The sequence below is a fragment of the Lagenorhynchus albirostris genome, chromosome 18 (assembly GCF_949774975.1).
Source record: "Lagenorhynchus albirostris chromosome 18, mLagAlb1.1, whole genome shotgun sequence".
Taxonomy (NCBI): domain Eukaryota; kingdom Metazoa; phylum Chordata; class Mammalia; order Artiodactyla; family Delphinidae; genus Lagenorhynchus; species Lagenorhynchus albirostris.
In genome coordinates this window covers 23,544,792-23,566,711 of record NC_083112.1, presented here as the reverse complement: position 1 = coordinate 23,566,711, position 21,920 = coordinate 23,544,792, and the positions used below count along the sequence as shown (strand labels likewise).

Genomic DNA, 21,920 nt, shown 5'->3' with positions numbered 1-21,920 from the left:
TACATATCAAGTCCCCATGAAATTCAGTCACTTATATACCATTTTTTTAAATAAATTTTTTATAAGATTTTTTTTTTTTTTTTTTGTGGTACACAGGCCTCTCACCGCTGTGGCCTCTCCCGTTGCGGAGCACAGGCTCCGGACGCGCAGGCCCAGCAGCCATGGGTCACGGGCCCAGCCGCTCCGCGGCATGCGGGACCCTCCCGGACCGGGGCACAAACCCGTGTCCCCTGCATCGGCAGGTGGACTCCCAACCACTGCGCCACCAGGGAAGCCCTTTATAAGATTTTTAAAATAAATTTATTTATTTTATTTATATTTATTTTTGGCTGTGTTGGGTCTTCGTTGCGGTACATGGGCTTCTCATGGTGGTGGCTTCTCTTGTTGCAGAGCACGGGCTCTAGGGCCGCAGGCTTCAGTAGTTGCGGCATGCGGGCTCAGTAATCGTGGCTCGCGGGCTCTAGAGCACAGGCTCAGTAGTTGTGGCGCACAGGCTTAGTTGCTCCACGGCATGTGGTATCTTCCCGGACCAGGGCTCAAACCCATGTACCCTGCATTGGCAGGTGGATTCTTAACCACTGCACCACCAGGGAAGCCCTATATAAGATACTTTATTTAATCCTTACAAATGGCCGATGGGAGAGATATTACCAACCCTAATTTTTTTTAGAAAAACTAAGCTTTAAAGAGGTTTAGTAGTTTGTCCAACGTCACAGCTGGAGAGTGGAGCTAGGATTTTGAACCCAAATCTGCTTGGTTTTAATTCTACCATATTTGGAATTAACCTAGGGAAAGAAATATGGTTCTTTGGCTTTGTCTATTCTTTCAAGCAGTGTGCAAGTAACCTAGCTACTTAGAGCTGAACACAAACTTATCTTTAAAGCTTGTATAAGAGAGTAGATTATCTACATTATAAAGTACATAGTAGTTGCCCTATACATGTTAGCTGCTGTAATTCACAAGTCATACTGGAAAAAGTACCTTGATGTATGACCACCAATTGGGAGCTGTGCTGATAATTGTGAAATTATTTCTCAATTCTTGTTTACAATAATATAAGTCCTCAGTCCATTAGGTAAATCCCTAGTTAGTTTAGATTCTGCTTGCGTACCTCTTTCAAACAACATCTTCCTTATATTGGTGTTTTGGAAGTCTTCATAATCAAAAGTAACCTGGATCACCAAAAAGCAAGCCCTCCAAGTTATTTAGAATGGGGAATTTCTCAAATTTGGCAGTATTCTTTCTAATCTGTTGACTATTAAAGAATACTTTAATGAGTATAGATATCTCCAAACTTAGAACCTCACTTCTAGAGTTCAATTACATAATTAATAGTCAACAATCCAACACCAGATGTTTTGAATAGTTACTATCACCTAGAATTTAAAAGCACAATGAATAATATGTCTATAAAAGGTACAAAGTTCTGAAAATATAAACTTACCATTGCTGATGTTCTCTAAAAGCTTCTCTTCTGAGGTTTTCTTGAAGTCTCTCTTTCTCCTCTAGTTTATTGCTCTGAAATTTCAAGTATCAAAATGTAATCTATTAGGAAAGCTTTAAGCAGAATCATGATGTTAAAGTTACCCAAGGTCCAAAATCTTTAGGCTCAAGTGGCCTCAGTAGTCCAATGTGGTACCTATCAGGGCTTCCAAGGTGATAACCGTCTCACAACCCATGTGCCCTACACTGAAAGCCAGGGGCTCCAAGTTCTTTCCATGGCTCCCCTCTCCCAACTTGATTGGTATAATCACAGAATCAGTATTTCACATTTTTACCTTAGCTCAGATGATAGCAACATTTATATCTTAAGCAGTGTTTTCAAAATGTTCTAAGGAAAACATGAAATTTCCACACCAATCATGTTAAATTAAAATTATAATAATAATTTTAAATAAAATTATAAATAATGAAATAAAATTATAATAAATGATTAAATAGATGATACAAAATATGTATATATATATATATATATAAATGGTTACATAGTTGATACTACATATATATCTCCACATTACAATAAAGCATTCAGGAAAAGATTTTCAATAAGCCAATTCAATTCCCTTCTGACTTAGAATGAGATACTTAAAGCTGTTGAGAGACTGAACAGCAAATGTCCAAAAAACGCCATCTACTTGAATAGAAGAATCCTCTCATTTTTTAAATTAGTTGTTTGGAGAGTCTAAAGAACTTCACATTTGATATTACTGTCACCATGGCTCTGGCATATTTTAATCCAACTTAATAACCCAGAAACACTTGTGTTTTTTTTACTATGATACAACTTGCATTTTTTTTTAATTTGCCTATGAAAAACAAGTAGACTTCCTAGACAACAAATTTAATGGGGAGTTGAAACAAGTTCTACAACACAGGAGAGACTTGAAGTTTTCATTGAATCCAAGGGAGAAGTCAAGCAGCTGGATTTGCTTTAAAAAAAAAAAAATGGACTTGTCCCTTAGGAAGACCTGTGAAAAGGGAATAATAGAAATCGTCACTTCCAAACTCTAACGTAAGTTTAGCTCCATCTTCCAAAGAGAGGAAAAAACTGTTCATATTGTTCATTTCCATGAAAGTCTTCATTCACACAGAACTATTTACTCATCCCATTTTGAAAGGTAAAATGGATGATTTCAGTTTCAGAAAAAACATAAAGGAAATTTACTACAATCCAAGAGAATTGTAATACAATTCAATTGTAATTCAATTATAATACAAGGCAATTGGATTATTAATGAATCACAGTTGTAAGAAGCAAACTAACAGAAAGTAGTACAACTGAATAAACATGATCTCAATCTAGAAAAAAATCCTGACTCGTGAGACCAAAAGTAGTCAATTGTGATGAGTTCCCCACATCTCTGGGGGAAGAAAAGGGGGCCGGGAGGTAAAAGACAGCAAGCAAGCAAGCAGTAGGTATTGATTAAACCAGGATTAGGAATGCTACTTAGAGAACAGTGAGAAAATCACACAAGCATTTAGAGACCAGGGCTGGGTTCCTTTAGCAAGGTCAGAAATTGGAACATGGATTTTCATCTCTTCACTAATAGATCATCATTGGACTCAACTTACAAAAAGTTACTCAGTAGCTAAATTCTATCCAACAAAGGTCTGTTTATCCCTCAAGAGTTGATGGAGAAGTATTTTGCAAAATACTGGAGTATTTAAGTATTCCATACCTACCACTGTGGTACCTGTTTTAATACACTAATCCAAATACTTAGATTTAGTCAGACTACTTATTTCTTTCCATTTAACAGTGAGTTAAGGAATCACCCAACCATACTTATACATATACAAATACATAATATAAAAGATCTAAGAACATGAGGTCCAGAAGAAAAAATATGGAATGAATTCTAGGTCCACCATCACTGAGTGACCCTAAACAAATCATTTAATATCACTGAATCTCACGTATTTGACAAACATTTATCAAATGCCTATTATATGCTCAGTACTATGTTCTGTTAGATGCTGGGAATAAAAGCAGAGCAGTGCCTACTCTGGAAAATTTCAGAAGCTAGCTGGGAACACAGACAAGAAAGCCATGATGGCAGTGTGTAAAATATATTAGGGAATAGAGGTTTGCAAGTATGTAATATGAATACAAAGAAAAAGCACAGAAGTGGGCAATGGGGAAATGCTTTCCACAGTTCCACAGACATTCATTCAGTGCCTTCTGTGTGGGGAGACCCCATCCTGGGTTAGGGTTAGGGTTAAGGTTAGCCAAAATTTGAATAACATTTGGAATATGGCTTCTAACCTCGGGTTCATGAATAAACTGTCTGATAGGAGTATGCTCATTTTTATGGAGCGTGAGTCCATAGCTTTCTTCAGATTTCCCTAGGGGCTGATGACCAAATAAAAGGATAAGAACCATGGGTCTAATGAGAGGTAGAAATTCTAGATAGAGACCGATCTTAAGCAAGAACTTTCCAGGAGGAAAAGGAGGTGATGGGAGCAAGGCTACTGCACTCCACTGTATGGTTTCTTCCTGCCCAGAGGCCTAGCAAAGAGGTTAAAAAGGCTGAAATAGAGGCAGCATTCAGCTTACCAAGGCTTGCATCCCAGCATGGGGTGTTTCAGGACAGCAGAGGTGTCTTCCTCTATTTCTCACAAAAGTACCATCTGTCACCAATCTGAGCACCCACAGAACTGACTGCCTGGATGAAGAATCTGTTTGTAATTTGCACAAAGGCAATGATGGGATAGTAGTGGCCCTGAATAGGAAAAGGGCATTCCTATAACATACAATATTTTCAATATAGAAAGGCACAAGAGAATATGCCAGTTCAGGAAACCCCAAGAAGCTTGTGGATAAATTCAAAGGGGTATGTAGTGAGATGCGTGGAGGACAAGGTTGAGAAAGTAGGAAGAGGCAATGAGAAAGAAATTCATATGCCAAGTAAAGGAGTTTGGACTTCATTAAAGGCAATGATGAGCCATTATGTTATTTTAAGCAGGATAGTAAGCTGCTCACCCTGAAAGCAACACGAAGGATAAGCTGCAGAAAGGACCACAAATATAAAAGCCAATGGTGTGCTTCTCACGGTAATCCAGGCCATAAATTATGAGTCCCAAATTAAGACAACAGGGACAGAAAAGAAAGGACAAATTCTAGAAAAACGTGGGGGACAGAAATAAGAGAGTAAAAAGAAATAGTAGGAGGTAGGCTATATTAATATAGAATGAGTCAAAAAAGGGGGGAAGATTACTGGTGACTATCATTTAAGAGCATCAGAATGAATATGAGGTCAGTTTTGAACCTACTGGATTTGAGATACACTGTGGCACATCTAGAAAGGATTATCAAGCATACAGTAAAATATATGGTTCTGGGATTCAAGAATATGGTCTGGAGATGTGGATTTCAGAAATCATCAGCACAAGCAAAATCCACAGACGTGGAAATGCGGGGGCTTTCACCTAAGAATATGGTGGCATAGGCACAGGGAAATGAGAGACGATGAATGGATGGGACCTGGATAGAACATCAATAGCAGAAACACAAGCAGAGGAAAAGGATCCAGACGAAATCCAGAGGGGTAGAATTTGAAGGACAAAATACTACTTAAATAGTTACAATATTGCAAACAGTTTAGATAAGTTAGGAACTGAAGAGTCTCCACTGGGTTTTTCAACTAAGAGCTCATTAGTGATTCTTGGCTAGATAAATACCAATGAATTACTAGAGACAGAAGTCAAACTCAGCCCACCAAGAAACACGTGAAGGCGAGGACGCAAAGAAGGTAAGTTTCTAAGCTAGCTGAGCTCAGCATCACCCGGGGAACTTTGTTTAAAACAGAGATTTTTTTTTTTTTTTTTTTTGGTTCAGGCGATTGATAAGGTGTCAGTCTACATACTGGCATGTAGGAACCCAATGTGGTAGAAAAGGCTTTCAAGAAGCTGAGCTGTGATGCTTGGGAGGGAGGAGTTGAAAGCAAACCAGAACAGAGACACTTTGTTTTTAAGATGAGAGATTTCAGTATGATTATACCCCAAGAGAGAAAAACAGAAACAACAAGAAAGCTACAGGAGAGGGCTTCCCTGGTGGTGCAGTGGTTGAGAGTCCGCCTGCCGATGCAGGGGACACGGGTTCGTGCCCCGGTCCGGGAAGATCCCACATGGCCCGTGAGCCACGGCCGCTGAGCCTGCACGTCCGGAACCTGTGCTCCGCAGCGGGAGAGACCACAACAGTGAGAGGCCCGTGTACCGCAAAAAAAGAGAAAGCTACAGGAGAAAAGGAGGGTTAACGGATGGAGCAGCAATGTTCCCGGGGAGATGGAGGAAAGATGGGATGGGAAGCACGGGTGGGAGAATCCATCATAGCAAGAAGGGAGAGCACTTTCTTATTCCTGCTGAGATGAGACAGGGGCAGAAACAGCAAAGGAAGAGTAAGGAAACAGAAAAATATAGGTACTTCCAGCCTTGTGGTCTTTATTCACTAGAAGGTGGGAAATGAGGTCATGTGCTGAAAACGAAAGGTGACAATAAGAAGAATGTGAAAGGAGGAAGATGTCGGTAATTAGAGATGAGCCTAGACTGCAAAGGAAAGTGCTGTGCACTAGGAATTGTTAAAGACCCAGCCAGGAGGGAAGCCCAGCAATTTCGTGTGACAGGAAGAGCCAGTGTGTTTTTTCTCCAGCAACCCAGTTCATGTGGGTTTATTTTATTTAGAAATAAATTAAACCAATCCAATTCGTGTGTAAAATAAAAATCCTCTCTGCCTTCCACACAAGAGGTTGATATAACAGTAGAGTCAAATGAATTAGGGCACTTCTTCACATGTATAATTAGGTCAGGGCACCCTTCTTCACTGCTTACTGAGCGCTACCCATTGTACCAAGAGATTTGCACCTATTGTATCCTTTAATCCCACCAGTCCCATTATTATATTATTATACCCATTTTACAGCTAAGGAAAGTGAAACATAAAGAAGCTTACAGCTTACCCTTATTTTTTTTTTTTTTTTTGCGGTACGCGGGCCTCTCACTGTTGTGGCCTCTCCCATTGCGGAGCACAGGCTCCAGACGCACAGGCTCAGCGGCCATGGCTCACGGGCCCAGCCGCTCCGCGGCATGTGGGATCTTCCCGGACCGGGACGCAAACCCATGTCCCCTGCATTGGCAGGCGGACTCTCAACCACTGCGCCACCAGGGAAGCCCTAGCTTACCCTTTTAGTACTACATCTGCATTTCAGAGATACCATTAACATCCCAAAATTATGGTATTAATTAATGGGGTCAATTAATGGGACCCTACTGCATTCCAACAACCAGAGGCTTAATGCCCACACCAGTTCATCCACAAAGAAATACATGATGTAGGAACCATATTTCTGGGAAATACTTGAAAGTTTTGTTTTGTTCCTTGAAAGTTTTCAGAAATGGAAACTTTTCCCAGTTTATAAAAACAATATTGAAATAATTTCCTTGATGTTGAGTTTTATTCCTAAAACGTTCCTGAACCGTTAGCCCTCGCTAGTACTTGTTTCCTAGAAATAAGCAACAAGTGTGACTTCTTAAAAACATGCATATGGGGCTTCCCTGGTGGTGCAGTGGTTAAGAATCCGCCTGCCAATGCAGGGGACATGGGTTCGAGCCCTGGTCCGGGAAGATCCCACATGCCACGGAGCAACTAAGCCCGTGCACAACTACTGAGCCCGCGCTATAGAGCCACAACTACTAAGCCCATGAGCCACAGCTACTGAAGCCCATGTGCCTAGAGCCGTGCTCCACAACAAGAGAAGTCACCACAATGAGAAGCCCGCAAACCACAATGAAGAGTAGCCCCGCTCGCTGCAACTAGAGAAAGCCTGCACACAGCAACAAAGACCCAATGCAGCCAAAAATTAATTAATTAATTTTTCTAAAAAAACATTTATATGGATGCATCTCTGCATCTAATATGCATACCTTGTTTTCTATGCTAATAGGAAATGAAGTAGGTACAAAGTAGTTCCTACTTCATTTTATAACATTAAAACGAACTAATGATGCTTCTCAGTGTCTACGTAATACACCGTGACCTCCAGGGCTCCAAATAACTTCATCAGCTTTATGACTTTATAGTTTACTGGAAAGAACAAGGAAAGGCTTCGTTTGCCACTCAGATCCCTAGCTGATTTCCTGCCCTTTCTGAGGTTATAAACCCTAAGAGGTTGAGAGAATCAAATAAAAGAATTTGTAAACTATATAGCCCTATATAATATGATTTCAAACATATGAGGATCAAAGGCAGAATAAGATGATTCCAGGAGGGAGGGGAGGGTCTTTGACATGGAATTGGAGATTTTTATTTTTTAAGTTTGTGGGCATTATGAAAGTCTGGAAAAAAATCAAATTATTACTCTGCCATACAGATCTCCAGGAAGAGAAATTAACACACTATAAAACCACGTGAGTTGTATTAGTTTTCTATTGCTGCTATAACAACCATGAACTTAATAGCTTAAAACAACATAAATTTGTTAATAATCTTACAGTTCTGGAGGTCAGAAGTCCAAAACGGGTCTAACGGGGCTAAAATAATATATTGATGTTGAGGGAAATTGGCAGACTCCAGTACCAGTAGCAGCTGTTATGTCCACAAGGCTTTTAGGTAGCTAGCAATATAAGTCCCCTCCAAAGACTACAGCAGGGTCTTTACTTCTTTCTACCCCTACAATAAGGACTCTGTTTCCAGAATCACATCTTCTGTTTGCATGCTGCTATCCTAAGATGTCAGTCATCTATTTGTTCAGTGTAGAAGTTAGGGGTACCATAGTTATGGTTTTGTAGCTCCTACCCATAGGTTTAGTCTCTTTTATCCAATGGCTTTTCTCTGCTTCAAGCCAACAATGGCAGACTGTCTTTCTACTGCTCTACCTCTTCATGCTCTCAATCGTCTCTCTCCCTCTTCCAAGTTAAGGACCCTTATGATAACACTGGACCCACCTGAATAATGCAGGATACACTATCTCTACTTGAAAGTAAGTTGATTAGCAACCTTAATTCCACCTGCAAACTTAGCTCCCCTTGGCCATGTGACAGAACATCTCCCTAGGTTCCAGGGATTAGAATGTGGAAGAGGAGGAGAGGGGGCATTTTTCTGCCTACCACATGGGTCGTAATCTATTTTTAAATCAGTAAGTATCAGACACATAATGTGCCGGATAATTCATAAAATCCTTGCCCTCGCTGCCAAGCCCTCTGAAGCTTGGTTTGGGAATGCGGCAGGGCCGGGGGCAGAGGCAGTGAAAGGAGGACCTCTTTCCTTTCGGGGCAAAGCAGTGGCATGCTGATAAGCTTACCAACCAGCTCTAGCAGGGAGGAGGAGGGGAGGTTGATTTGCAGCATTTACTGATTTCTATGGTGAAAATACTCCTCATGCTCAGTTTCAGTCTACCAACACGAGGTCGGCTAGCCCACAAAACAGAACAATCCACTCTCATGAGCCAGGACAAGGAGGCCCCAGTACACCACTGGAAGAATATATAACATCAACATACTCTAATGTAGGGAATACAAGTTTAACTGAAGCATCCCAGTGCCCTCTCCAAAGTTCCCCTTAACCCACAGGGTTAACGCTTCCTGGATCCCATTGACACGGTCAGAGGCTCAAGAGCTGGCTGCCTTTCATACCTTTGTGCGTATTAAGGACCCATATGTGCTGGCAGGGGGTACAGTTTACTCTCCCCTCACCCCCACACAGGTGGTGACCAATCAGAAAGAGACCCAGTGTTCCCTGGTGACCCCTCCTGGGAGAGGACAAACTGAAGGTCAAGGGGGATTACGATCAAGAGGCCAAGTTAGAGGTTCTCGGGCGGCAACAGGCCCTTGGATTCGACTTGGCTCATAGTTCCTGGACAGCAGCCATTTGCCTGAGGGGGACAGTGGTGTTTTGTAAGCTGGTGTCCATGTGTGTGTTTGCTGTGCATTTTAAGGAATAAATGCTCTACAAGCACAGCCATTATCGCTTCCCTTGGCCATTTTCACACTGGCAATGTGAAGTATGCTATTTCTACGTGGCTAACGTCCATTTTTCTTTTATCTGACACAAGCTATTAAATGGGCTCACATCTAGTATGAAAGGCAACAGATTTATATACAACACGGAGAGCTAGGTCAGGGTGGCAGTCCGGGCCAATTAGCCAGAGAAATCAAGCTGTGGAAGGACCCGACTGGCTGCTGCTTCTCTTGTAAGGCAATTTAGATTAATGCTCCTCAAACCGGTATGTGTACAAGAATCAGCTGGGGAGCTTGTTAAAATGCAGGTTCTGTTTCAGAAGGTCTGGGGTGCGATTTGAGATTCTATATGTCTAATAAGTGATATCAAGGCTGCTGGTTCAAGGACCACATTGTGAATGGGATGGATCTATACGTAGCAACTCCCTCTCCCTACCTCTCACTTTTGGACAAATTTATACCAATAATCATTACACTTGTCAGGTTAGAAAAGCCAACCCAGTTAAGATTTCTGTAGTTAATGATTGCTTACATCTGGTGTTATAGTAGAACCTGGAAAGGGAGGGAATGCTGCTTTTACTCAATGTTAAAGAAAACTGTTTCAGCCACTAACATTTCTGAATAGTATACAGAATTTGACCAAAGAAAAAATGAGCTATAAATGACCCACAAGCCAGCTAATTATGGGTATTAAATGACAACTAATACATCACTTTTAGGATAAGAGTCTACAACACAATTCTCTAGGATCTGCAAGCCCCTTAATTAAATTTGATGACTTTCTTAGTTGCACCTGAAATACAGAATGATTATGCTATATAAAGAGAATACCTTCTCTACAATCAAGACTGAAGTGTGAACCTTCCTTTGCAGGAAAAAATGGGGCAGGGGTGGGGTTGAATGGAAAAGAGTGAGGAATAGAGAGGTAGAAAGAGAGAGAAAGACAGGCTTTGAAAAGTTATTATGAGAATTTTTTCAAGGAAAGTATAATAGCTGATGACTTGGAAGTGAACTGCTGAGTCAAATTTAGTAAACAAAGTGCCTATACTCTTTTTTTTAAATACCTCCAGCATTTCAATTCCTCATGTATAAGTCCAGTCTTATCTCTACCCCAGAGCCTACATCTTTACAGATGTAGCATCTTACAGATGTAGCATCTCTACATCTACACATGTTCCCAGCCTTGAGAGATAAGGAGGTGGGGCTTACAGACTCATTTTACAGAATAGTTCAGAGAGGGGTAGGGGCCTGTCCAAGGTCACACAGCACAACAGGACACCTTGCAAGAAAGACTTAGTTCGCTCCCCAGCCAGGTAGAGAGCTCCTCGGGGAAAGAAAAGACTAACACTCTTGCACATTCCACAAGCCATCAGCTTTGGGCTTCATTAACTCTAGTAAAAATATCTATTGCTTGGTAACCAGGTTTAAATTTTGACCAACACTCAATCTTTAAGAGGAAAAAAAGAAAGAGAAGGATGAAGAGAGATACAGACAGCAAGAAAAAGAATCGTGTTTTCATGACTTAAACCTGCAGCAGATGTCATACTTGGTCAAAGGTATCATGAGTCAACCTCTTGCCCCCAGACCTCCAACACTTAAAACCTACTACAGCTTAGGACTTTGTGGGGGATGGGAGCAGGAGGGGGGGTAATGGGGATAGAAGAACAGTACATTCTTCCTTCTCTAGCAGATGAGCATTTTTAAGAGATTTTTCCCCCCAAGCCCCAGAAAGAGTATCAAAACTAAAAACATTAGTTTGAGGTTTGAAATAGATATCACTAATGCTGAAATGTAAATGCATGTTTTTTCTTTATCAGTGAGAGAGGTACGTTCACCTATTTAACACTCACCCTGGAAAATTCAATATTTGGATATAAATATGATGGTGTACCACTGGTGGCCATTGCTACTAACTGCTATGACTTCCGGCCAAATACACAGCTACTCCTTTGATCACTTACCTGGGAGGCGAGAGAGTGTGATGACAAAGAACTCTAGCTCTGAGATCAGTCAGACTGGATTCAAACCCTACTTCTATTTACTGGCTATGAGTCCTTGGGCAAGTTATCTAAACCGCTGTCAGTTTCATTTGCAAACTTGGGTAATAAGAATATTATACACTTCATAGGCTCTTGTGAGGATTAAACACTTCGTATATGAACAGTGTCTAGGAGACAACCTGGCACGTCAGAAGCCCTCAGTACATGCTGACTCACCATTCTCTCCAATGTCTTACCTTTTGTCTCTGAACTGCCTTCATTTTTTGGATTTCGGCTTCTTCAGCTTCCCTCTTGATTCTTATATATTCTTCTCTTTTAAGCTAAATTGTATTGAGATTACAGAAGACAAAAAGCAGTTACTATTTTTCAGTCTGAACCAATGGAACACAAAATTATGATGAAGGGAAGAGCTTCAAGATGGCAGAAGAGTAAGACGTGGAGATCACCTTCCTCCCCACAAATACATCAGAAATAGATCTACATGTGGAACAACTCCTACAGAACACCTACTGAATGCTGGCAGAAGACCTCAGACCTCCCAAAAGGCAAGAAACTCCCCACGTACCTGGGTAGGGCAAAAGAAAAAAGGGAGGCATGAATAGGAATGGGACCTGCACCAGCGGGAGGGAGCTGTGAAGGAGGAAAGGTTTCTACACACTAGAAGCCCCTTCGCGGGTGGAAACTGCGGGTGGCGGAGGGGGGAAGCTTCGGAGCCACGGAGGAGAGCACAGCAACAGGGGTGCGGGGGGCAAAGCGGGGAGATTCCCACACAGAGGATAGGTGCCCACTGGCACTCACCAGCCCGAGAGGCTTGTCTGCTCACCCGCCGGGGCGGGCGGGGCTGGGAGCTGAGGCTCGGGCTTCGGTCAGATTGCAGGGAGGGACTGGGGTTGGCTGCTTGAACACAGCCTGAAGGGGCTAGTGCTCCACGGCTAGCCGGGAGGGAGTCCGGGAAGATGTCTGGAGCTGCCGAAGAGGCAAGAGATTTTTTCTTCCCTCTTTGTTTCCTGGTGCGTGAGGAGAGGGGATTAAGAGCGCTGCTTAAAGGAGCTCCAGAGATGGGCGCGAGTCGCGGCTAAAAGCGTGGACCCCAGAGACAGACATGAGACGCTAAGGCCGCTGCTGCCGCCGCCAAGAAGCCTGTGTGCGAGCAGAGGTCACTATCCACAACCCCCTTCCGGGGAGCCTGTGCAGCTCGCCCCTGCCAGGGTCCCAGGATCCAGGGACAACTTCCCCTGGAGAAGGCGGGCCTCTGCCGCCGCAGGCTCGCCCCGTACTCCATGCCCCTCCCTCCCCTGCGGCCTGAGTGAGCCAGAGCCCCCGAATCAGCTGCTCCTTTAACCCCGTCCTATCTGAGCAAAGAACAGACGCCCTCAGGTGACCTACACACAGAGGCGGGGCCAAATCCAAAGCTGAGCCCCTGGGAGAACAAAGAAGAGAAAGGGAAATCTCTCCCAGAAGCCTCAGGAGCAGCGGATTAAAGCTCCACAATCAACTTGATGTACCCTGCATCTGTGGAATACATGAATAGACAACGAATCATCCCAAATTCAGGAGGTGGACTTTGGGAGCAACGATATATTTTTTTTTCCCCTTTTCCTCTTTTTGTGAGCATGTATGTGTATGCTTCTGTGTGTGATTTTGTCTGTACAGCTTTGCTTTTACCATTTGTCCTAGGGTTCGGTCTCTCCATCTTTTTTTTTTTATATATATAGTATAGTTTTTAGCACTTCTTATTATTGGTGGATTTGTGTTTTGGTTAGGTTGCTCTCTTCCTTCTTTCTATTACATTAAAAATATATTTTTAATTATTTTTTTATTTTAATAACTTTTTATTTTATTTTATCTGCTTCTTTCTTTCTATCTTTCTTTCTTTCTCTCTTTCTTTCTTTTTCTCCCTTTTATTCTGAGCCGTGTGGATGACAGGCTCTTGGTGCTCCAGCCAGGTGTCAGGGCTGTGCCTCTGAGGTGAGAGAGCCAACTTCAGGACATTGGTCCACAAGAGACCTCCCAGCTCCACATAATATCAAATGGTGAAAATCTCCCAGAGGTCTCCATCTCAACACCAAGACCCAGCTTCACTCAATGACCAGCAAGCTACACTGCTGGACACCCTATGCCAAACAACTAGCAAGACAGGAACACAACCCCACCCATTAGCAGAGAGGCTGCCTAAAATCATAATGAGGTTACAGACACCCCAAAACACACCACCAGACGTGGTCCTGCCCACCAGAAAGACAAGATCCAGCCTCATCCACCAGAACACAGGCACCAGTCCCCTCTACCAGGAAGCCGACACAACCCACTGAACCAACCATAGCCACTGGGGACAGACACCAAAAACAACAGGAACTACGAACCTGCAGCCTACGAAAAGGAGACCCCAAACACAGTAAGTTAAGCAAAAGCAGAAGAAAGAGAAACACACAACAAACGAAGGAGCAAGGTAAAAACCCAGCAGACCTAACAAATGAAGAGGAAATAGGCAGTCTACCTGAAAAAGAATTCAGAATAATGATAGTAAAGATGATGCAAAATCTTGGAAATAGAACGGAGAAAATACAAGAAACGTTTAACAAGGACCTAGAAGAACTAAAGAGAAAACAAACAGTGATGAACAACACAGTAAATGAAATTAAAATTCTCTAGAAGGGATCAATAGCAGAATAACTGAGGCAGAAAAACATATAAGTGACCTGGAAGATAAAATAGTAGAAATAACTACTGCAGAGCAGAATAAAGAAAAAAAATGAAAACAATTGAGGACGGTCTCTGAGATGGTCTCTGAGACATTAAATGCACCAACATTCAAATTATAGGGGTCCCAGAAGAAGAAGACAAAAAGAAAGAAAGGGACTGAGAAAATATTTGAAGAGACTATAGTTGAAAACTTCCCTAATATGGGAAAGGAAATAGTTAATCAAGTCCAGGAAGCACAGAGAGTCCCATACAGGATAAATCCAAGGAGAAACACACCAAGACACATATTAATTAAACTATCAAAAATTAAATACAAAGAAAAAATATTAAAAGCAGCAAGGGAAAAATAACATACAAGGGAATCCCCATAAGGTTAACAGCTGATCTTTCAGCAGAAACTCTGCAAGCCAGAAGGGACTGGCAGGACATATTTAAAGTGATGAAGGGGAAAAACCTACAACCAGGATTACTATACGCAGCAAGAATCTCATTCAGATTTGACAGAGAAATTAAAACCTTTACAGACGAGCAAAAGCTAAGAGAATTTAGCACCACCAAACCAGGTTGACAACAAATGCTAAAGGAACTTCTCTAGGCAGGAAACACAAGAAAAGGAAAAGACCTACAATAACAAGCCCAAAACAATTAAGAAAATGGTAATAGGAACATACATATCGATAATGACCTTAAATGTAAATGGACTAAATGCTCCAACCAAAAGACACAGACTGGCTGAATGGATACAAAAACAAGACCCATATATATGCTGTCTACAAGAGACCCACTTCAGACCTAGGGACACGTAAGACTGAAAGTGAGGAGATGGAAAAAGATATTCCATGCAAACGGAAATCAAAAGAAAGCTAGAGAAGCAATTCTCATATCAGACAAAATAGACTTTAAAACAGTGACTATTACAAGAGACAAAGAAGGACACTACATGATGATGAAGGGATCAATCCAAGAAGAAGATATAACAATTGTAAGTATTTATGCACCCAACATAGGAGCACCACAGTACATACGGCAAATACTAACAGACATAAAAGGTGAAATCAACAGTAACACAATCATAGCAGGGGACTTTAACACCCCACTTTCACCAATGGACAGATCATCCAAAATGAAAATAAATAAGGAAACACAAGCTTTAAATGATACATTAAACAAGATGTACTAAATTGATATTTATAGGACACTCCATCCAAAAACAACAGAATACACTTTCTTCTCAAGTGCTCATGGAACATTCTCCAGGATAGATCATATCTTGGGTCACAAATCAAGCCTTGGTAAATTTATGAAAATTGAAATCGTATCAAGTATCTTTTCCAACCACAATGCTATGTGACTAGATGTCAATTACAGAAAAAACTCTGTAAAAAATACAAACACATGGAGGCTAAACAATACACTATATAATAACCAAGTGATCACTGAAGAAATCAAAGAGTAAATCAAAAAATACCTAGAAACAAATGACAATGAAGACCCAAAACCTATGGGATGCAGCAAAAGCAGTTCTAAGAGGGAAGTTTATAGCAATACAAGCCTAGCTTAAGAAAGAAGAAACATCTCAAATAAACAACCTAACCGTACACCTAAAGCAATTAGAGAAAGAAAAACAAAAACACCCCAAAGTTACCAGAAGGAAAGAAATCATAAAGATCCAATCAGAAATAAATGAAAAAGAAATGAAGGAAACGATAGCAAAGATCAATAAAACTAAAAGCTGGTTCTTTGAGAAGATAAAATTGATAAACCATTAGCCAGACTCATCAAGAAAAAAAGGAAGAAGAGTCAAATCAATAGAATTAGAAATGAAAAAGGAGAAGTAACAACTGACACTGAAGAAATAAAAAGGATTATGAGAGATTACTACAAGCAACCCTATGCCAATAAAATGGACAACCTGGAAGAAATGGACAAATTCTTAGAAAAGCAAAACCTTCTGAGACTGAACCAGGAAGAAATAGAAAATATGAACAGACCAATCACAAGCACTGAAATTAAAACTGTGATCAAAAATCTTCCAAGAAACAAAAGCCCAGGACCAGACAGCTTCACAGGCGAATTCTATCAAACATTTACAGAAGAGCTAACACCTATCCTTCCCAAACTCTTCCAAAATATAGCAGAGGTACGAACACTCCCAAACTCATTCTACGAGGCCACCATCACCCTGATACCAAAGCCAGACAAAGATGTCACAAAGAAAGAAAACTACAGGCCAATATCACTGATGAACATACATGCAAAAGTCCTCAACAAAATACTTGCAAACAGACTCCAACAGCACATTAAAAGGATCACACACCATGATCAACTGGGGTTTATCCCAGGAATGCAAGGATTCTTCAGTATACGTCAAGTCAATCAATGTGATACACCATATTAACAAACTGAGGAGAAAAACCATATGATCATCTCAATATATGCAGAGAAAGCTTTCAACAAAATTCAACACCCATTTATGAAAAAAACCTCCAGAAAGCAGTCATAGAGGGAACTTACCTCAACATAATAAAGGCCATATATGACAAACCCACATGCCACGGATCGTTCTCGATCGTGAAGAACTGAAACCATTTCCTCTAAAATCAGGAACAAGACAAGGTTGCCCACTCTCACCACTATTATTCAACACAGTTTTGGAAGTTTTAGCCACAGCAATCAGAGAAGAAAAAGAAATAAAAGGAATCCAAATTGGAAAAGAAGAAGTAAATCTGTCACTGTTTGCAGATGACATGATACTACACATAGAGAATCCTAAAGATGCTACCAGAAAACTACTACAGCTAATCAATGAATTTGGTTAAGTAGCAGGATACAAAATTAATGCACAGAAATCTCTTGCACTCCTATACACTAATGATGAAAAATCTGAAACAGACATTAAGGGAACACTCCCATTTACCATTACAACAAAAAGAATAAAATACCTAGGAATAAATCTACCTAAGAAGACAAAAGACCTGTATGCAGAAAATTATAAGACACTGATGAAAGAAATTAAAGATGATACAAATAGATGGAGAGACATATCATGTTCTTAGATTGGAAGAATCAACATTGTGAAAATGACTATACTACCCAAAGCAATCTACAGATTCAATGCAATTCCTATCAAACTACCACTGGCATTTTTCACAGAACTAGAACAAAAAGTTTCACAATTTATATAGAAACACAAAAGACCCCGAATAGCCAAAGCAATCTTGAGAAAGAAAAATGGAACTGGAGGAATCAGGCTCCCAGACTTCAGACTATACTACAAAGCTACAGTAATCCAGACAGTATGGTACTGGCACAAAAACAGAAATATAGATCAATGGAACAGGATAGAAAGCCCAGAGATAAACCCACGCACATATGGTCACCTTATCTTTGATAAAGGAGGCAAGAATATACAATGGAGAAAAGACAGCCTCTTCAGTAAGTGGTGCTGGGAAAACTGGACAGCTACAAGTAAAAGAATTAAATTAGAACACTCCCTAACACCATACACAAAAATAAACTCAAAATGGATTAAAGACCTAAATGTAAGGCCAGACACTATCAAACTCTTACAGGAAAACATAGGCAGAACACTCTATGACATAAATCACAGCAAGATCCTTTTTGACCCACCTCCTAGAGAAATGGAAATAAAAATAAACAAATGGAACCTAATGAAACTGAAAAGCTTTTGCACAGCAAAGGAAATCATAAACAAGATGAAAAGACAACCCTCAGAATGGGAGAAAATATTTGCAAATGAAGCAACTGACAAAGGATTAATCTCCAAAATTTACAAGCAGCTCATGCAGCTCAATATCAAAAAAACAAACAACTCAATCCAAAAATGGGCAGAAGACCTCAATAGACATTTCTCCAAAGAAGATATACAGATTGCCAACAGACACATGAAAGAATGCTCAACATCATTAATCATTAGAGAAATGCAAATCAAAACTACAATGAGATATCATCTCACACCAGTCAGAATGGCCATCATCAAAAAATCTACAAACAATAAATGCTGGAGAGGGTGTGGAGAAAAGGGTACCCTGTTGCACTGTTGGTGGGAATGTAAATTGATACAGCCACGGTGGAGAACAGTATGGAGGTTCCTTAAAAAACTAAAAATAGGGCTTCCCTGGTGGCACAGTGGTTAAGAGTCCGCCTGCAGATACAGGGGACACTGGTTCGTGCCCCGGTCCGGGAAGGTCCCACATGCCACAGAGCGGCTAGGCCCGTGAGCCATGGCCGCTGAGCCTGCGCGTCCAGAGCCTGTGCTCCGCAACGGGAGAGGCCACAATGGTGAGAAGCCCGCTTACCGCAAAAAAACAAAACAAACAAACAAAAAAACTAAAAATAGAACTACCATACGACCCAGCAATCCCACTACTGGGCATATACCCTGAGAAAACCATAATTCAAAAAGAGTCATGTACCACAATATTCATTGCAGCTCTATTTACAAAAGCCAGGACATGGAAGCAACCTAAGTGTCCATCAGCAGATGAATGGATAAAGAAGATGTGGCACATATATACAATGGAATATTACTCAGCCATAAAAAGAAATGAAACTGAGTTATTTGTAGTGAGGTGGATGGACCTAGAGTCTGTCATACAGAGTGAAGCAAGTCAGAAAGAGAAAAAAAAATACCGTATGCTAACACATATATATGGAATCTAAAAAAAAAAAAAAATGGCCATGAAGAACCTAGGTGTAACATGGGAATAAAGACGCAGACCTACTGGAGAATGGACTTGAGGATACGGGGAGGGGGAAGGGTAAGATGGGACAAAGTGAGAGAGTGGCATGAACATATATACACTACCAAACGTATAATAGATAGCTAGTGGGAAGCAGCCTCATAGCACAGGGAGATCAGCTTGGTGCTTTGTGACCACCTAGAGGTTGGGATAGGGAGAGTGCGAGGGAGGAAGTGGCAAGAGGGAAGAGATATGGGGATATATGTATATGTATAGCTGATTCACTTTGTTATAAAGCAGAAACTAACACACCATTGTAAAGCAGTTATACTCCAATAAAGATGTTAAAAAAATTATGATGAAAGGCAAATTATAGTATTTTTTGTGCTATAGCGCACCATGATTATAGGTTGGTTCTTCAAGCTACTTAGATCACAGAGGATGGTCAGGACACATCTGCTGCCCATGAAATATTTTGTGTTTCTTCCTTGGTCTCTTTCTTTCTGTCTCCTCTGTCCCCAACCCACCTCCACCAGGTTGGAGAGAAGAAAGGGCAGATAATTTTTACTAATTATAAAACTCAAGAGTTCACTGTTAAAAAAAAAATTGCTGGAATATTAAAAATTTTTGTAGTACTTTCAGGACTGGAATGGAGTAAACAAATCCATGTTCTTGGAACCTGACTATTCTAAACATAGTAGAGACTTAAACTAGGGGGGAAAAACCCCTTTACCAAAGGTCTCACTGACTGATAGACAGCTTGGGTGAGAATTTGCAGTATTTATCCCTTCACTTCTCACATCCTGACTTCTTTGATTTCTGAGACTTTCTTTTGCAGTTTGTTTGAAAGTTTTATGCTTTTGGTAAAGTTACTGTGTTATTTCATGGTTACTTTCAAAGTGCTGGTACTCTAATTTCTTGCCAAATTTAAGCTAAAAGAGATGGATTCTGACCTTTTTCTGGTATTTAGATTGTATCAGTTGAAGTTGTTGTCTCTGCCTGACTTCAACCTCTGACTGGTTTCCACCTAAGGGAAAAAGAAGTCATGAAGGTGAAACATGAATGTTAAGCTGAATTGTCAGCCATCAAAGACTAATTAAATATATGATAAGTCTACACCATGAGTTTCTTTAACATTTTCATACCCCTGGAAATAAGGACATAACTGAAACCGAGTTCCTCTGCCGAGTTTATATTAATCTCTCCACCCAGAACGTGACTCCCTTTCTTGTCCAACACCTGTTCTCCTCAAGGTTAAGGAGTACCAAAGAAAAGGGGGAACTGTAACTGAGCAAGACCCTATGGGTTCTTCCCGGGACAGACCCCTCTCCTGTATCCTCTGCTTTAGCTCCTCCCTGAAGTACCTAGAGAATAGTACCTGATGCACATTTCCTGAGTTGTTTCACAGATGCTAAAACCAACATCAAATGGAAGATGTAACCACGTGATGGCCATGAGCACACAGCCCCCAAGCCTTCTGGAGCCTAAGGATTGATAATGTTAACCCCTGTGACACAGCCAGCCCTGTTACCTCACCGTCAGCCAATCAGAATTGTGCACAAGCTGATCACTCCCCTCCCTCACCTGGCCTTTAAAAATGCTCTCCTGAGACCCATCGGGGAGTTCAGGTTTTTTGAGCCCTAGCTGTCCCCAACTCCTGGCTGATGATGCCTTACTGCACTGCACTTCCCTTCACCACAGCCCAGTGTCAGTAGCTTGGCTTTACTGCGCATGGGTGAGCAGGCCCAAATTTGGTTCGGTAACATAATCAGTTTTTTAAATAAGACATTAAACAATAGTAATTGCATAAAAGAGAAAGAGCCGGGCAGAAAGATAAGGCCATATTCCCCCAAGAAGAGGACAGTGCTACTAAGGTTTTTCAATCACGTAGGTATTCAAGTTTTTCTTTAGACTGAAATCACACCTGAAGGTCCATGCTAAATAATAAGAAATAGTGCTCTGGAAATTCCAGAACATTCTTTCTGCTAGAGTATGACCATTCCTTAACCTAATAAAGATGATGATCAGTGATGCTTCCAATGTTTTTCTTCTTCTGACTCTATTGCCCTGTATTCAAGTAGCGAAAGCTCAGGAAAGCCTCAGAGGTCTTGCCATGAGACGAGTATACAGTCTTTATAACGCAGTTTTTAAAAGTACAATGGGAATATTCTAATTAAAATTGATTGTCAATCCATACTATTTATTGTTCTTTTCTTTAGGTGTTCAAGAGAAAAATATGGATGTTAGGTCATTCGTCTGCTCTCTCTTAAACCTATAATAACTGGGGGCCAGAAATCCTTGCAATTTGACAATCATCTAAGAATTACTGTTTAGGGATTTCTCAGTGTTTATGTAAGCTTGGCGTGCATATTAAAGATTCCTTTGAAATAATTCTCCGGTGAATTGGTCACTAAAATTGTCAGTTCTCTGAAAGATTCACTTGCACAGAAGATGCAGTAAAACAATTTGCATTCATCATAGTTGTTATAATTGAACAGATAAAGACACCACAGAGACTTCTGAGTCCCAAAAGCTCTATAATACCTGTTTGGTCTTGGCCCTAAGGAAAGAAACAGTGAGGGCTATTGAGGCTCTTATCTAATGTTACAGGCACTTTCAGTATCTCCTAGAACCATTCCAATATTTTACGGGGTAGAGGAATAGAGGAGGAGTTGAGAATTTAAAAATGGAGAAAGTTGGAGGTTCCTGGCAGTCCAGTGGTTAAGACTCCATGCTTCCACTGCAGGGGGCACGGGTTCAATCCCTCGTCAGGGAACTAAGATCCCACATGCCGCGTGGCGTGGCCAAAAAATTAAAAAATTAAATTAAAAAATAAAAATGGAGAAAGATGTATAAGCATTTGCAGGTTTTCTTTAAAACTCATCTCAAACTTTAAAACGTTCTAGAATTCTTTTCTACTCGCTACCCTCTTCCCCCTTGACCATTCCTAGGTACACCATATAGCAGAACTCCTGCTCTTTTTTGGTTAAGGCCCCAAGACAGTAGGCACCAACAACTCCAAACCCCCAAGGCAAGTGCTTGGCTCCCTAGGCAGGATCTGCAA

General features: G+C 41.0%; 1 protein-coding gene across 4 annotated transcripts in view; it reads right to left on the bottom strand.

The window, feature by feature from the left end:
- Nucleotides 1–21,920, bottom strand: part of EPSTI1 (epithelial stromal interaction 1) — a 100,583-nt gene that overhangs the window by 57,060 nt on the left and 21,603 nt on the right. For all 4 annotated transcript variants that reach the window (XR_009536778.1, XR_009536779.1, XM_060129178.1 and 1 more), the window contains exons 4-6: nt 19,810–19,883; nt 11,687–11,770; nt 1,445–1,518 (exon numbers count right to left, since the gene is read on the bottom strand). Coding sequence is in view for 2 of the 4 variants with exons in the window: in XM_060129178.1 (XP_059985161.1) it covers nt 1,445–1,518; nt 11,687–11,770; nt 19,810–19,883 (232 nt within the window). In the remaining 2 variants the exon portion in view is untranslated. The remainder of the gene's footprint in view (nt 1–1,444; nt 1,519–11,686; nt 11,771–19,809; nt 19,884–21,920) is intronic.